Source organism: Conger conger, chromosome 3 (genome assembly GCF_963514075.1).
Source record: "Conger conger chromosome 3, fConCon1.1, whole genome shotgun sequence".
NCBI classification, from domain to species: Eukaryota; Metazoa; Chordata; class Actinopteri; order Anguilliformes; family Congridae; genus Conger; species Conger conger.
Window position 1 is genome coordinate 27,345,268 of NC_083762.1, and position 18,383 is coordinate 27,363,650.

Here is an 18,383-nt window from a genome sequence, read left to right on the forward strand (position 1 = left end):
CCTTTCAAACTGTTTCTGATTATTTGTGTGCATTCAATCGCTTCCTTAGTGCAGGTATCAGTATAATGTTTTCAGTATCTAGTCTTGATTCTAGGCTTCTAATTCTGAGTCTGTTACTGGTGTTGTTAACATGAGGACCATATGCCAAAGACATTCAAGGAAGCCATTATGAGGCTGAGTAATGAGGGGACTGTCAGATGTATGTCAGGCGTTAGGAAACACCAGAATCAACTGTTTCGCATATCGAACAAAAGGGAGCACCTTGTCGGAAGTGGCTGTCATTTTTGCTTGTTTCCTCCAGCTAGTGTTCTGTGAAGTATTTTCACACCAATACCATTGGCTTCTTCTTTTCATCTTGTTCTGCGTAGGTGTGCTTTACTCAGCACCGGAAAATGCACGGTGGTATTGTAATATTGTGAATGGAATACATCACATATGCACAATGCTACCTGGGCTGTATTGTATTTTAACCCACCCCCCTCCTGGAAGTGGCTGTTATTGTCAATAATGCATTTATAGTGCTATTGTTCCCAGCCGTAATGCTGCTTTCAATCCAAAGCCTATGAGTGTGGTTTTGATCTGTTGAAGGGACCAATGTGTAATTTCATCGAAAGCCATTATAATGTACATTTCTTGGACTCTCGACAGTGTTGCATTTCCATCATTGATGTCCTTTTTTCACCAGAAGGCTCACTAACTGTGAATCCCATACATTACATTACATTACATTATTGGCATTTGGCAGACTCTCTTATCCAGAGCGACGTACAGTTGATTAGACTAAGCAGGAGACAATCCTCCCCTGGAGCAATGCAGGGTTAAGGGCCTTGCTCAAGGGCCCAACGGCTGTGCGGATCTTATTGTGGCTACACTGGGATTAGAAACACCGGCCTTGCGTGTCCCTGTCATTTACCTTAACCACTACGCTACAGGCCACCCTAACCTGTTTTTGTTTCTGTAAAATGCAATGGCCATGTGTGACACCACACTAAGAAGTAATGCAAAAAGACGTATAACTGAAATGTTTGCATGGTGTTTATATTAGCAATGTAGAGAAAAGTCTAGTAAGCACACAGATGTGCAGATATGCAAAAGTGAATTATGACAGTTGCTTACTGAAGTAGCAGTTGCCATTAACCAGCGCTTCCTTTATTTATTTGTTCATCGCCTTTACTGACTGAGGCTTTGTGAATTGACAGCAGGGAAACATACTTGCAAATTAAATTGTTTGCTTTCCTTTGTATTCCATGCCTGTTGATTATTTACCTACCTTTATAATAGTTTTGCTCTGTGTCTACCAGCCTGTCATTCAGTGATAGGAGAAAACAGATAATATAGAATTTCATAATCTGTCACCTGTTTTACGTTTTCCTCGGGGTCACCTGCAGGGCGATTGATCTTAAAAGCTATCTCTGCATTTGACAGAAACATCTGCTCACCCCAAAATCTCAATGCTCATAAAGTACTGACACACTAAGTAGATAAATTGTCCCCAAGGAACAAAAAAAGGATGTTTTCCTCAATTGACATAATTACATTTGTATTTCCCTGCCCATTAATGTATCAGGTAGGCTTTAGTCCGCTCATGCAAAACACATTTTGGCAAGTCGTGTGTGATGTAGTTTAATGGCCCCGTTGTGAACAAAAAGAGAAAAGACATGAGAGACACACAGCGGGGGGGATGTGGGTAATGTGTGTGCCTATATAAAGTATGTAAGTGTGCATATGTATACACAGGTAATGTGTAGAAAGTGTACGTTTATGGGAATAGGAAGGGCACATGCACTGAAGAACATTAGCCCTGAATCAAAATTTTAATCTGGGTAGATTTCAATGATTTAATTTCCCCCGGAGCAATGTGGGGTTAAAGGCCTTGCTCAAGGCATAATTGTGGCTGCAGCGGGGATCTAACCACTGACCTTTCAGGTCCATGTCATGTGGACTAGATTCAGTTGTAAATTATGCTGATACAGTATGGAACACTTTTCTTGGGTGAGTGGCTTTAAATCATCATGGGTCCTAGGTATTAAATCACCGTGCTGCTGCCTGATATGCAGTAGATATGAAAATAATTGATTCTACTGAATATTTTATTCATTGGGTTCAACAGGACATTTTGTCAGGAGAAACTATTAATTGCATAAATACTAAATAAATGATGGGTCTTTGTCCCAAACATTATGGAGGGCACTTTGTCCAAAACATTATGGCCATACCTCCATGTACCTTGCTCTGACTGAATGTTTGAAGCAAAGCTGGTGTGGGCTTGGTTAATGGATGGGAGACCTCCTAGGAAAGCTAAGTTGCTGCTGTAAATGGTGTTGGTGGGCCACTTAGGGGTAATCTTCCCTCTTCGAATAAACCCCAATTCCCCAGTGCAGTTATGGGGACACTGTGCTGTAGGAGGTGCTGTCTTCCGGATCCAACGTCATACTGTTAAAGCATGAAATCACATTCATGCATTAGCTTTAATTGTGCCTTAAAAATCAATCTGTGTTAGGTAAAACATGCGCACAGTGGTTAGAGCTGAGTGATATCGGCCTACTTAAAATGGATGACGGCTGTTTGTCATCACAAACCTACCAGCAGCCTTTGACTGCTGATTTTACCATTAGTCAGTGAGTCACACGTTCTATTGATCAGAATTCTATGATCAGACAAAAATCTAAGAGTGAAGCGAAGGCTTTATGAGGGCACTTTGTTTTCAAAGGGAAAGACCACAGCCACAAAATCCACCGTGGCTGCTGTCTGTGTTTCCGGATCCTTTGCCATCTTTATTTAGTCCTGCATTCTGGGACATCATTGGTGACAATGCTACCTACTGACATTAAAGAGTGTCATTTTTCTTTTCTTTTTTTTCATGTAGACTTCAGATATGGAAAATGAATACTCAGTTTCCTTATGTAACTTCTGTTTGCACTGACGTTATCCTTTTTTAAATGGTCTGCTTGTTCTCATGTTTATTAATGTTTATCTTTTACTGCATTCCCGTTTTAAATATGCATAAGATTTACTTACTTACTTAAGTAAAAACTTGGTAAAGTTGGAAAAAGTAACTCCACAGTGAGAGGTGAGAGGTTTTGTTGTACTGAGATCGGTACCACCATGACAGATTTTTCCTGCAAAATGGCAGGCAGCCTGACACTGATAATGATAAGGCCATCTTTTCATCCATATCTCTCTCTCTCTTTTCTCTTCTCTCTTCTCTCTTTCACTTCATAAATGTTCATGCGTATGAAACAGCAGCCAAAAATCCGACCACCCCGAAGCCTCTGTTTGTCATGAAAGCGCTGATGAATAGACCGAGATTATCGGGGAGCTCTGGTGGAGTGGGACCCTGCAGCTTCTGAGTTGATTGGAGTGCCTGTTGTGACATTGGGAGGAGGGCAGTTGTTGATCTCAGAAAGTGTCTTTGAGGAGGAATTAAGACTCTTTCCATGGGGTGTGAAACCCTTGTCTTAGTAGTTAGGTGACCTTGTGCTGCTGTTCAATATTGATGCTTCCCAGCTACTGTGCCACAGGCTTGTTCCATAAAAACCTAGTATCTCTTCATAGCCTTTTCTAACATTGCCATGCCAGTGTTCTGAGTTGTAAATATAATTGTGTTTCTTTTTTTAAATGAGTCGATGACTCCATTACCAGTAGTACTTTTTAGCCTCAAGGGTCTTGCCTGGTTAAATGAAGGTTTATAAATAAATGATAAATACCCCTCACTCCATTTCTTGGCGGCGGCTTTTTTAACGCATTTAGCTGTCATCCACTGGCATTTGGTTGAACAAAATGGCCAGTTTACCCAGTGTCTTGTGTGTGTGTGTCACTTCCATTTTTGGTTCATTGTGTATACAGTGTATGGTTATGTGATGTGTATGATTAAGCTCTTTCAAGTGTAATGCTGATAAAATATTATTATTACACTTTCTGAATTGGACCATTTTGTTTTTGTTCACTGGGTATTGCCTTGGAATGAATGATAGCAGCTGGTTTTAGCGCACTTAATTCTCCTCAAGAAGGAGCTTGACTAGCATCTCTGTTTGCTCTGCGCTGGTTTCTTCACATAGCCGACGGGCCAAGCGGTGGCACGAAACGTCACACAGACGTCAGTGGCAGGGTCCGCCACCCTATTACCTTTCCGGTCTTTGTGAAGTCAAATAGTCAATTTGGGGGGCGGGAGAGGGGAGGAAAAGAAAAGCCAAAGAGAACAATTTCAAGATTTAAAGACTTATCTGCTTTGCTTTATGCTTGTCAAATGTGAGGAAAGAGATGAGGCTTTTACAGTCACTGTCAAAGAAAATGGCGAGTAACAGTGAGTGTGTGCCCGGGGCAGAGGGAGTGTGATCCGCACATGTTTGATTATCTGAAAGCCCTGACGTGTCCCTGCCTTGCTCTGTCGGAGCAAAGCGAAATGGCCTAAAGGGTGAGCAAACAGCACGGGCCTCTTCATTCACAACGTGCCTGCTGCCTGTTTTGTTCTCTTTATTCAGTTCAAAGGGATAGTTGGGCTTTGTGGTATTTCAGTTAATATTCATATTCATATTCAACTGGCCCACACAGTTTTGTGAACAATGAAGGATAGCATAGATATTCGCAGAAGTTTCTGATGACCATCAGCTTCACAATATCTGCCATTTTAAAGGAAGAAGATACACTTCAAGTAACTCCAAAGCAACTTATACAGCAGTGATATGTTTAGAGAGGCTGTACACGGTTTTCTTTTTTGGAGTGTTCATTCATAATTATAAACTGAAATGTCAGTTTTGAAATTGCACCCAGCACTACTTTCCTTGAGCATTGCCGATTTAGGTTGCATGTGACATTGTGGTGGCCAAAAGGTGTTTAAATATTTTTCAAGGATAATTGAGCATAGACACACATCCATCTCTGTAAGAGCATCCAATATCGCTGTAAATGCTGCATTGCAGTGGTTTGAAGTGTGTTGCACTGCGCAAAAGTCTTAGGCACATGTTTAAAAAATAAATAAATGAATGAATAAATCTGTGCAGCAAAGATGCTTTCCAAAATATTAAAATGAACATTTTCTAAATATTGAAACATTTCATATAAGAGCAGTGAATGGGTAAAAAGTAAATCAAATCAATTTTTGTTGTGACCACCCCTGCCTTTAAAAGCCGCAGTGCAAAAGAAAGTGCGCTGCTGTTAAGAGTCAGCTGGTAGGTTGTCCAAAACATAGTGGAGAACATGTCAGTTTGTCTGTTCTTCTGTCGGTGTTTGCTGTCTCACTTGCTTCTAGCTCTCCAGGTAATCCCAGACAGCCTTGATCAAGTTTTTATGTGGAAAGTAGCCTATTACTTAATATGTTACTTTATTTAATGAAAAAGGTGAAATTATCTTACAGATCATTTTTTTGTGGGAAACTGATGTCTCAAAATCTCAAATTTGTTATTTTATACTGACGCACCAATGCCAAAAACAAATAAACATCTAAGACCAAATTTATATTTAAAAAAATCCAGGGTGACTTTTGCACAGTTACTGCATGTTCTTGCTGTAGTCCACAAATCATAAAATTTCCCTGTAGTAAAGTCAACTCTTTAAACGGTGCAAAGGAAAAGACTGCAGCAGTCTTGATTGCCTGTACTTTTCTGATCTCAGATACTAGGGGTATTGGTCTGTATAATGATGTTTGATCATCTCCATTTTATCTCACCCTTTTAATCCTGTCCCTCCAAAACAAATGCATGTGGACATGAAATGGTGGCCCGAATATCTTGTAAATGAGACGTTATAACCATTCTTTCGATGTGGATTCTGACATTTCTCCTTGGCTTGTAGAATACAGTTCTTTCTACTTGTCACTGTGCCTCATTTCAGCCATTTTGTATTTGTTAAAATGCAGTTAAATACATCAGAACTTTCTGAGGACGACACGTAGCCTACAATGGGAACATTCAATGACAAGTCTTTGTGAGACAAATGGATAAACGGTCCGTCATCAAGAAAGCAATGGATTGGGAGGATAATACGAAAAAGGGGCCAAGCATGATGACATTTTCAATGTGTTCTGTCACTCAGGATTGAAGGAGGGAATGGGAAACAACAAGAGTTCAGAGGCTTAACTGAATCGGCTCGTTTTGTATGATTTAGAATTTGCTCCGTATAATAACTGGTCAAAATGTTCCATTGGAGCGAATCTGTTGCCTTTTTGAAGCAAATGTTAGAAGAACATTATTTTGCAAGCATCTGGAACACCTTTCATCTACACATTTGTCGGTGCATTAGAATTGCTGGCGGTTTTACTGAATCTGAACCTTGATCATGATAGTCACATTTCACCTGTGGTGTAAACTTCTCTTCGTAGGCCCTTCAGTGCTGTGCTGCCCTTCAGTGCTGTGCTGTGCATTTTGTTCATCACCCCAGAAAATGAAATGAAGAAATAATTTCATATTAATGTTTGGAGGCCTTTATACATACAGTTCTGATGTTAACACGCTTGGTTCCCCTCTGCAGGTCTCCTGGCCATATTGATCCCAGAGCTGGACTTGGTGATCTCCCTGGTGGGCTCCATCAGCAGCAGTGCCCTGGCCCTCATCTTCCCGCCCATGGTGCAGATCTTCACCTTTCACACGGAGGGCCTCTCTCCCTGGACGGCAATCAAGAACTTGCTCATCACCCTGGTAGGCTTTGTTGGCTTTGTGGCTGGCACCTACGTTAGCATTGAGCAGATCATCAACCGCAGCCACCTGAAGCCCAGCAAAACCTTCTTCGAAAGCCCCTAAATTTGGACGCAAGTAGGAGTCGCCTGTTTGTCAAAAGCATGCACCATGTCACTAATTCATTTGTTTAAGGCCAATATTTAATCAATGTTTGTCTTTAATTTTAATTTAAGCATTAATCCAAGTGTTTTTCCTTAAACACAGTAGCCAGTTGGCAAGTTTATTTTGGTCAGTGGTTCCCTAATCTCCTCTCAGCCGTATCCAGGTATGCAAGGGCTTGATTCGGTTGGGTGTGTTTGAGGTGGAACACATCAAATACCAGCTTCCAGCTTGGGGTGCCCGAAGAGTGGTTTGGGAACCGCTGGTTTAGGTGATTGCTACACCAAAACTGCGTTGTTGAAGATAAAAATGAACACCAGCAGTTGGCAGTTAGAGCAAAGTGTCAGTATCCAGGCCTGTTGGATCCCGGGCCACTCGCACTTTAGTCACTACACCCTTCAAAACAATGGTGAATATGCTGCCAATGGTACTTTTTAGTACTTTTTTTTGGTTTTTATTTATTTCTATTTCTCTCATCTGTGTAAGTATCCGGTTTAATCAGCAGAATAACCATGTTCACAGGAGGACCCCAGTTGTGCATAGGCGAAATATTAAACGGTGCACATCAGTTTTTTTGTTTGCTTGTTTTATTTTTTCTTGTTCCACAATCCCATCATCCCTACTGTACTTCTTTTTTAACATTTATTTTTCTACAGAAGAAAAGTAACTGCTGCTGTAGTTGCCTTTTAAATATTTTATGATGCCTTGTCAGATGACATTTTAAGTTTCTAAACTCCTGCAAAATAAATATACGGTATGCTTGCCAATGAAAGCAGACTCACACCCTCTTAATTGTGTGTACACGGAATGAATTAATTGTCAAAACATACGTTTTGGAAATATAATTTTGTGAGCACTAATTCAGTGTGCACAGTGTAGTAATTTCATAGTCCATTAATAATTCTTGCCCCAACCAATCCTGCTAGTAATATTTAAAATATTTAGCTAGCCCAACAAAATAAGCCCAACCAGTGTTATCCATACCGGACTCCAAATAGCATTGCACGTTCTTAACTATTTGGAGTTTAGATACTCTATATGAATATGAGGATGATTATGGTTTGTGCTTTACTAGGTTCCACAAGAAGCAAAATTTAAATAAATCATGTTCACCATTGAAACATTGTGATTACTTAGAAACTTTATACTGGAGTCTATAAAATATAAATACCAAGATGAATATAATTATATTGAGATTTTGGTTAGTTAATGGCCTTGGATTAGCATCTTGAATTTTCAAGGTCACAATTTGTAAGTTGACTATAATATTCATTAAATACTTGTGTAAATTTAGTGGATGGTTCATGTGCTCAAAAAAAAAAAAGACCTCTGTATAGTTTAGGAATTTATTTTCAGTACTTTTGTTTGAAATAAGGGGAACCATCCATGGTAGCATAACTGCTTGTTTATTATAGTATGTACATTTCATGTAGTCATTTCAATGTTTTAAATGCCAGAAGAGAGAGGGTGTGATATTATGGATTGTGTGCAATGGTATAGTTTTTAACTGAAATTAGTCAATGACTTTCACACCTGGTCTGAACTGGACACCGGTTTATTTTCTATTGATTTAGTTACCTTGCATCTTTTGTTATTAAGTGTATATTGTGAACATAATTGAATCCTTATGATTCAAGTAAATATATATGTGTATATTACAGTGAATAGATCATGTGGAATGTCTGTATATTTTGCAGTTATAACAAACTTGAAATTATAGCAAAATTAAAATTTCATAGATAAAAAATGTCTAGACATATGAGGGAATTTTTTTTTTTATTGGATGCTTATTTGTGAATGTTTAATTGTCTACAGTTGTATTATTGTGCTCACTTACAGCCATTTGACTGTCGCCCGCTATTAAAATTAATTTGATGCGCAGCGGAGATGGATTGGAGGAACACTTCCTCTATTGAGGTGTTGATTATGAAACAGAATTTACAAGTGACATCCGGCTTGCAAACTTACACATTCCTGTCTGTCACACATAATACGTGAATGCCAATTAATGTGTTTTCCTGAATGCTCATCTTGCAATGGGAAGAAAATGCTCAAATTGAACATTTTTTGAAAAAGGTTGCTTGATGTGTATGACTTGTATTTTCCGTGGCCTACGCAAATGTAACCTCTCATGGAGGTTTTTTTTTTTTTTTTTTTGCTGTGAATGATTCTTGAAGAATACTATGCTGTACCATTCGTGATGCCTAGCCTTCATTTTTCTCAGCATGATTTTGCCACTAATGATGTACTATGTGATGTTAGTTAGAATATGATGACACTTTTAAATGAAGGCAACCTGTTTTAGATGCTGTGTTCGATATCGTGTCAGTATTGGTGTACTGAAAGTGTTATGGCATTGCTCAACCGTTGGTGTACTGACAGTGTAATCTTAAATTAGAAACCCAGCAGTCACATTGGAGGCTCTGTTGATGTTCACATTTTTTTCTTTTTTTGATCAACACAACTATTTTATGCCAACCTCTCTAAATGCATCTTCAATCATCCAAACTGTAAATACTGTATATGATATATATGACATAACTGTTACTGTATGTATAGGGCATGATCCTGAACAAAGGAAGCACATTTATGACATTTTTTCTCAGACCTGTTCAGTGCAGACCACTGTTGGGTGTAAATGAGATGTAAATGAATGTATGTATTCTGAAGCTGATGAGGAATTTTTTTTTTAATGCAAAACATTAATGAGGGCTAATTACGGGTGTTTGATATTGCTTGATTGATATTCTAAATTGTCATTGGGTATTAAGCAATTAGTTGAAATGTACAAAGTAATTTAGCTCCAAATACCGTGTGTATTGTTTTCTTCTGTCAACATCTCCTGCAGTTTTTCCCTTAGACATAATACTGAACAATAATTTCCTTGGAAAGTGATCTTGTTTTAGATTAAGTTATATACTGTATGACATCAGAAAAAAAGATGTTCTTCTGGTGTGAAAAATGAATTTGCATTCGAAATTAAAATTAACTTGACATAATCTTAAATAAAGTTGTCATGTTTAGTAGTTAGTTGCAAATCCTTTGCATTCGATGACTGCCTGAAGCCAGCAACACACAGACATCACCAGACACTGGGTTTGTCTGGGGAATCTTCCCTGGTAATGCTCTGCCAGGCCTGTACTGCAGCAGTCGTCAGTTCCTGTTTGTTTCAAGGGGATTTTGCCTTCCGCCTTGTCTTCAGCAAATTAAACGCATGTTCAATTGGATTCAGTTCTGGTGATTGACTGGGCCAGTCAATAACCTTCCCCTTTTTGCCCCTGAAAAACTTGGTTCCTTTAGCAGTATTTTTGGTTCATTTTCCTGCTTCAAGGTGAAGTGCCAGCCAATGAGTTTTGAGGCATTAGGTTGGACCTGAGCAGAATTAATCCTGCTGCTGCAGTCAGTGGCCGCAGTGGCTCCTGTCAGACGTCCACCATGCATCAAACGTAGAGGGGAAGGGGTATGCTTTGGATCATGAGCAGCTTCTTTCTTTCTCCACACTTTTCTCTTTCCATCACTGACGATAAACCATCCACATAATGTGATGGCACAGTTAACATCTTACATGTACTGTGAGGCAAAATTATAAGCAGACCGCATAATTTAAATTCATTAATGCGCAAAACCCCACTGACTTGGTGAACACATTTTGTCTGAAAGCCATATACACTCAGTGAGCACTTTATTAGGTATTTATCCACGGTCAAAGTCACTTAGATAATGTTTTTTTCCCCCATTCTGATGATGGATGTGAACATGAATATAGGGTGGCCTGTAGCGTAGTGGTTAAGGTACATGCCTGGGACCCACAAGGTCAGTGGTTGGATCCCCGGCCACAGTAAGATCTGTGCAGCTGTTGGGCCCTTGAGCAAGGCCCTTCACCCTGTAACCATTCAGGGGAGGATTGTCTCCTGCTTAGTCTAAAATCAGCTGTAAGTCGCTCTGGATAAAAGCATCTGCTTCTGCTCTTCTTCATTCCAGACATGTACATCAACTGGACAATTTAGCACACTGACGCAATGGCAGAACATGAAGATTCATGAGGTTAAGGGTCAAATTATTCTGCATGGAAATATTCTGACCTGGAAGAAGGGTTCACAGTCCTCTGCACTGGTGCATTAATGCAATAAAACACATTTAGAATCGAAGAGGTATCACAGTGTGGCATGCTGATTTATAACTGATGGTCATAAAGTTGTGGGTAGTGCTGTTGGCCTCTGCTGGCTTTTTTGTGTGATACATTAGAAACTGAATTGTGGTGATGTCATTGACTAAGGACATGCATGTACATAAACTAAGGATCATGGTTCAAGAATCGTATTGATTGGTTGCATCTTGGTTGCATTAATGCAATGTTAATACTGATAGATTTAAAGTATTATTTAATATTCCGTTGCCCTATCAGAATATGTATTACCCAAGATATGTTTGGTATCAGTTGATAATTCATGATTGTAATACAGCTTGAAAATGTACAGGTGTACTACTTTTCATTTTTTCTTTTCAACATGGCGTGCCATTTTTATTTTTAAATGTCAAGGAAAATGCATTTCTTATCACTATTTTATGTTATCATAATTGCCAGACAGCTATTTGTTTCTATGGAAAAAAGGGTGACAGAGTGGCGTCTTGCTGAAAATCTAACCTCATCCGAATGAGACCTTTGTGAAGATCTACAGTATATGCATTCAAACCACGTTTTTCATATATGTACAAGGATTTCTTAGAACTATTATCAATTAGAGCACCAGAGGGTGGAAAAACAAAAATACACAAATATCTACCAAATAAAAATAAAACTCTTAGTCTTAGTCCATACTTTGTAAGACTGTATGACATGGTTACTGGAAAATGTACATGTGCTGAACATAAATACAGCCACTACGAAGGCCTAATGATAATTATGGATAATAATTATAATTATTGAACCACCATAATTTCTACTTCCAAAAGCTTATTGACTTTCTCAATGAAAAGTGTCTTTTTTCCCAGAAGATTACAGACACCAGTACTGTAAGCTTACCATGGGGCATACTGGCTGTACTGGCAACACATGTTGGCCCAAAATCCTATTCATTGAGTAGGCATTGGTGTTTCAGTTTTCTGTTCACTGCTGTAATGGGCAGGCTAGCGTATAACCCTCATGGTGTCATGCAGTAATTTGAATACAATACAGTTGCAGATGCTTTGTTGACACACAACTCAAAAGGTAAACCCAATTATATATTTTTTCCCTAAACGTCACTGGTGAGAGGTGCTATATCCCTTATTCCCTACCTGGCTGTGTAAAGCATATTGTAGAATCTCTAGTACCATAAAACCTATGATATGATTTAATAAAAAGGGGATGATCAGTTGGACATTATGTGGTGTGGTCTAAAAAATACCACGGTTTTAAAGTCATAAGAAAAGAAACTCAGTAGGCCTAATATTATATATACTCCTGGAAACATACAGAAACATCCAGTCACTACATACATACACACCGTGACACGAACTCACCATGCATCATGCGGCATGAAAGCACCTGTTTTTTCTCTCATAGGAAGACTGGCACTGCACACTGGTGTGTATAAAAAGTGCATCAGTCTATAAACTATGATCATTGACAGTGTTAGCAGAACTTTCCTTTTTTGAAGCATTGCAGTGCAGAGCTCTGTATTGTAGAGAAACCTCACGGAACAGACTGAAGCCTGGTAATTGTGTACTAATGGGATTTAAAATGAACTACCTTTCCATTAATTACAAAGTTGGAACACAATTTCTAAGTGATTACATTTAGAAAAGATCCTTCGACCTCTGACCTACTCTGTTTGCATTATCAGCAGTTGTGAATGTGATGCTCATGTTTGAATCTAATCTTTGTAAATGTATTGAAGTGAATTAATGTCTTTCTCACAGAGTAGATGCATTCTCAGCATTGGAGTGAGTCATATGTTGACCTAATTCAGTTATACTGCATACAGTCTGTATGGCACTAGCATTAAGTGATCAGGTTTGCTGACTTGAGTACATCGAAAAGGTGACACAGAAAATATCCATTGTTCAGTAAGGGAACAAGAGAAGAAAAGACACGGAGTCTACACACTGTCTACACACTCATTCAACTAGCTGATTATGACAATAATTAGAATTTATGAAAGAATAGCTGTTGTAAAGATCATGCCATCTATTGCAGTTGACAGTTTTCTACCATTATATCAGTTTATATCATCATCTACCAGCTAATTTAGGAAAATTAGAGCAAACTCTCACACCAGCTGACAGGCTAGCATTGAGTTGACATTATTGCTGTAACCAGGGTTGTCAGCGTCCAAGCAATCTACTGCAGGCAGGAGGTGTAGAAACGTGACATTCCGGTGGGGAAGGATTGAGACAGGTGCGCAATCTTGCCATGGTCAGGTCCAGCGGCGATCAGCACTTTCTGGACACTGACCTGACAAGCGGTTGCATGAAAGTGGCAGAATAAGGACAGCCAACATGAGAGGCGATCTATAATGCTCAAATTATCCAGAGGTTTTATTAAACCTCTGACTCTGATGCCAATCAAAAATAAAGATTGAGACCATTCCCCTAGGCTAAGCATAAAGGCACATATTGGTATTGGCTCAGCACAGGATCAACACAGAAATAAACCTGAGCGTCATCCACAGTTTTTGACCAGGGTTAGACATACTGTTTTGTGTTATGCACTGTAGTTCCTGAAACAGGTCCATTCAGCAGCAAACCTAAAAACTTACATATTCATTAAAATATGTAATCTAAATATGCAAGTTGTGAGCATCGCACATGAAGCACGCAGAGCAAGTTCAGTCAGGGAACTAATGGTCGGCCTCAGAATCGCATATGTCCTCTATCGCTCTATGTCCGCTGGTGCGTGCATTATAGTAACTGAAGAAGATCCTAAAACATGTCTACTTACATATTCATAGAAATATGTCATATAAATACATGAGTCGTCCTGACTGAATTGTCCAAATTCTAAAATGTAGAAATAAATTCCCTTTTTAGGGGCCTGTCTCAGTTCAATAAGCTCAATAAGAAAACGTGACTTCAGTGAGTAAATTGTTCACATACCCAGTTCATCATTTTCTGTTGAAAAACCAAATCGTTTTTTCACTTTCCATTTGGACATTTCGGAAAGCAGACCCTTCTATGGAAGCCAAAGCAAATAATCAAAACTGTGAAAGGATTATAGTGTAGTACACTTTTTGCTGCTAAGCTTCTTTTTGTGATGCTTACAGTGATTCTGACTCTTGGGTTACCAAATGGTTACCTTTCAGAAGACACCAGGATTATGTCTTATTCTGCTGCAGTCTCACAGACAGCTGGAAATTGTAAATGAGATCCAGTATCACGCTTGTTTGTTTATTCTTTATTGAGTAATAAAAACATATGGATACATAATGAGAGCATAACTAAAATATGCTTAATAAGTAACCATTCCAATAAATAATTCAAAGAGACACATGCATCAATGCCAATAATTACAAGCCTGTCAACAATATGCACATACATTGAAATTGGCAGGACTAATATCAAAAACTTTACTTGACACATAAAATGGCAAAGCCTGTTAAATAATTCATTTGCATCACCACAAAGTTGTCTCTTTTATTTTTATGCAGAGACTGTCACAGCAGTTGATTAAGAGGAATCAAAATACACATTTATTATTATTATGATTGTTATGATTCTTCTTCTTCTTCTTCTTCTTCTTCTTCTTCTCATTATTATTATTATTATTATTATTATTATTATTATTATTATTATTATTATTATTATTATTATACAATTCTGCAATGCTATTAAAGTTTACATATGAAATGATGTGTCCTCTGTGAATATTGAAAATGACATACAATGCTGAATGTATCACTAGCTGAGCAAAAATAGCCTCCTTGTGTTGTTTTTTTTTTTCATTTTTATATTGTTAATTTTGTATTCATTTACACATTTCCCCTGAATTCTTCCATTAGGTGATGAGTTTGTACAGGAGCCCTTGGTAGTTTGATGTGTTTCATTTCATCCTTCAGGCTAAAAGTGGAAAGCGACGTGGTGTGACAGCTCACATGTACTTTGATGTTTCAGGGGCGGTAAAGATCTGACAGCGCCCGCTCCCTGAGGGTGCTGAGCCGTGGTCCCAGCTGCAGGGCCAATCTAAAGGGCCTTTCGAAAACCACTTTCCCAACAACCGAGCCTTTATCACGTACTGTGTTCTGTATTCTCATAGATAGGTAGATAGCACTTTATTGAAATTGGTTGCATTGACAGGTAAATAACAGAACAGTGCAAGAAATGCAACAAACTTAAAAAGTTAAAAACGACAAAATCCCCAAACGAATAAATGAGAATGACCAAATATGTTTGAAATAAAATAGAACCATTTAACTCCAGGTATATCCAGTACATACTTTACAGATGCAAACAGTAGCAGATACTAATAGGCATTACTAATCGTAATGTCCATCCAGTAGTAGTGTGGAAGGTATCAGATAATGACAAAGTATTATCTGTATGCAGGAAGCTTCATGGACAGGTGGAAGGCGCAATCCAGGGGAGTTGTGGTGCAAGGGAGCATATTTGGTGTGTGTTGGCGGAGGTGCCATTGTAGTCTGGCTAAGGCTAGGGTCACTGTCACATGCAATGTTATCCAGCATGACGGCCATCGGCACAAAGGAGTGCCTTAACTGTTCCTTTGAACACCAGGGTAGGATGAGCCAGTGGCTGAAGGAGCTCCTTAGCCTGCCTGTCATTTTGGCTCTCTGATGCTACCTCAAGGCTATCCAGGTTCAAACCAACAACAATAACCACATTTGTGCCATCACTTAGTTCTATCAGCTACCCAAGCATAATAGTTTCACATACTGTGAAACACTGTATATTTATCTATATTTAATTGCTTTCCGTGATGGATGTACTGAAAATAATATATGAAATGAACAGAAATAATAGAACGTAATACAAATGAATGGTTGGATAATTTTTTTTCCTGGCTTTTTTATGTAAAACATTTATATCTAGAAATGCATGCATGCAGTTTTGTTCCTGGAGGGAATTTTTGCTCTGAGGATAGTTCCTTCTCCCTCATATAATCTTATACACATTCATGTGAATGCAAAAGGGAACAATTATTCAACTGTACAGTAATCCACAGTCACACAGAAATCTATTCTTCCGGGTCACGTGTTACTCTGAGAAAAGTGGTATTTTTACTTCTTTAGTAGTAACAGGAGCCTAAACTCAACAGCCTGATTTCCTGGTTCAGGGCTGCTGGCGAGTTCAGGCTCCTTACACTGCCATGTCTGTGTTGACTGTGGCTCATGGATTCCAACAGGAAATGACCATAATACCAAAACTTATTTCACACAAACGCTGACAGTCAGTTCTCCAATCTTTTTTCAGGTTGTCAACTTTTTGAAGTTGAAATTAAGTGTAATTGTTCTTATATTCAATAGAAACGTGCCTCCACTAAAATGCCTTTCATCTCTATTTACATTTTTAAATCTCAAGCAGTCCTCTAGTAACCAAACATAGGACTAACAGCAATACAGTTAAGGTGTAGTTTCAGTTGTTAGTAGTAGTTATTAGTTGTTTATTTAGAAATAGACTGAGCTATTTTACCTGTTTCAAATGAGCCCTCCATTGTCACTGGGTACCAGACTGAGTAAAAGAGAAGCACAACAACTGCAGAAAAATGGTTGAATGGTTGAATGTTGAAAATACAATGAAGAACTCTTTCCTGGACAGAGGTGGATCTCACTCAGAGAAATCAAGTGGCCTGCTTCTGTAGCCACTAATAAGCTGCTGTTACCTAGACAGTGGATAGGAACTGGGGAGAGTTTAGAAACTGTTTGGTATGCAAAAGTGGGAGCTACTTTCCATATCCAAGATCATCTGGAACACACAATGTCAAGAACATGTATGGACTTCTGTGTGCATATACCATTAGTCAGCAAAAAAAAAAACACATGGCAAACTCATATAAAACTCACAAAGGTAAGGGTCATGATGTTTATACAAATACCAACTAATGTGGCCATTAGTGCACCCTGATCTTTTATTGAAGATAAATATTATACAGTGCCTGCAGCCCACTGAAGCAGCACTAACTCTCATACGGTAACTATAAAGACTGCAGACAGGGCTTTCCGAGCTTTAAATTACAGTTCATAGATGCTTTAGAAATGTAATGCACACTGGTGATATGCTGTGGTTTCCTTCAGAAAATGTTTTAATTAAGCTCTGGGGAGGGGGTGCCTGACAAAAAGGTCGACAAGTGGGGATAACAAGTCAGAATGATGAACTAATAAGCCACTGCATTCCAGCCATTTCATCTGAGAGGGAAAAATAACATCCATTTGCCTGCCCTTGTGCACAATAAAATCCTTTATTAAATGAAAATTTTTTTTCATCAGTTTTGGGGCTATTGCTTTTTTATTTATTTGACTTGCATGTTCAACTAATCTTTACACAGATGCTCAATATACAGTCCCCTCCAAAGGTATTAGAACTGCAAGGTGAATTCCTTTGTTTTTGTTATACACTGAAGACAATTGCGTTTGTGGTCAAAAGATGTACATGAGATTTACAGATCCGAATTTCAGCTTTTATTTCATGGTATTTTCCTTGAGATTTGTTTAACAGCTTAGAACATATCACCTACACAAACACAAAACAGCTGTCTTTGGGGGAAAAGCAAGCCATTTTGAAGCTAAGAAAAGAGGGGAAATAGCGCAAGCATTGGGGATAGCTTGTACAACAACTTGTTGACCTGAAAAAGAAAGAAACCGTTGGTGTACTGAACAGACATCGACCAGGTCGACCAAGGAAAACAAGAGCAGTTAATGACAGAAACAGTGTGAGAGCTGTGAAGAAAACCCCTATAACAAACTCTCCACAGGGCATCTCAATCAACCGATTCGAAAAAAACTTAGAGAGCAGCAATATCTGTTGTGCGTGAAAATCCCAGGAGATCAGCAGTTTCTGAGATACTCAAACCCTGTCTGGCATTAATAATCATTCCATGGTCACTTAGATCACATTTCTTCCCCATTCTGACATTTGATCTGAAAAACAACTGAACCTCTAGACCACGTCTGCATATTTTTATGCATTTAGTTGGTGCCACATGATTGGCTGATTAAATATTAACATTAACAAGCTGGTGTACAGGTTTATCTAATGAAGTGATCACTGAGTGTTTATTGGCTTTCCATTCTTTGGGGGGAGGGGGCATGGTCTGGCATGGTTGCTCCACGTAAAAAAACATTTTCCTCTTATTAATAAGGGGCTTAGTTTTCTTTTTGTTGAATTTAAGCTGGGTGACCATGAAAATTGGTAGCTTCAGGTATACTCTATGAATGATGATGTCCTTCACAAAGTGTATTTGAAGAACCTCCAAAACATAAAGCCTAATTCAATTTTGGAATTTAATAACTATTTGCCTGTCATAAAAACAGCTTTCCAATACAAACAGAAATTCAGTAGCCTGAATGAAAGGTGAGACATGACTTGCAGATCTGTGCAGAACATTCATTGAGCAATATTATTTGACCACAGATACAGGTCCTTGAATGAAAAAAATAGTCAATTGTTGAAAATGTGTACCTC

The 18,383-nt window shown here is 38.6% G+C and overlaps 1 protein-coding gene across 3 annotated transcripts in view; it reads left to right on the plus strand.

Annotated features, from left to right (window-relative positions):
• The window catches only part of slc36a1 (solute carrier family 36 member 1), a 53,474-nt gene extending 43,674 nt beyond the window's left edge, over nucleotides 1-9,800 (plus strand). For all 3 annotated transcript variants that reach the window (XM_061234254.1, XM_061234253.1, XM_061234252.1), the window contains one exon: nucleotides 6,466-9,800. In XM_061234254.1, coding sequence (XP_061090238.1) covers nucleotides 6,466-6,734 — 269 coding nt within the window. In that variant the 3' untranslated portion in view covers nucleotides 6,735-9,800. The remainder of the gene's footprint in view (nucleotides 1-6,465) is intronic.
• The last annotated feature ends 8,583 nt before the right edge of the window (nucleotides 9,801-18,383 follow it).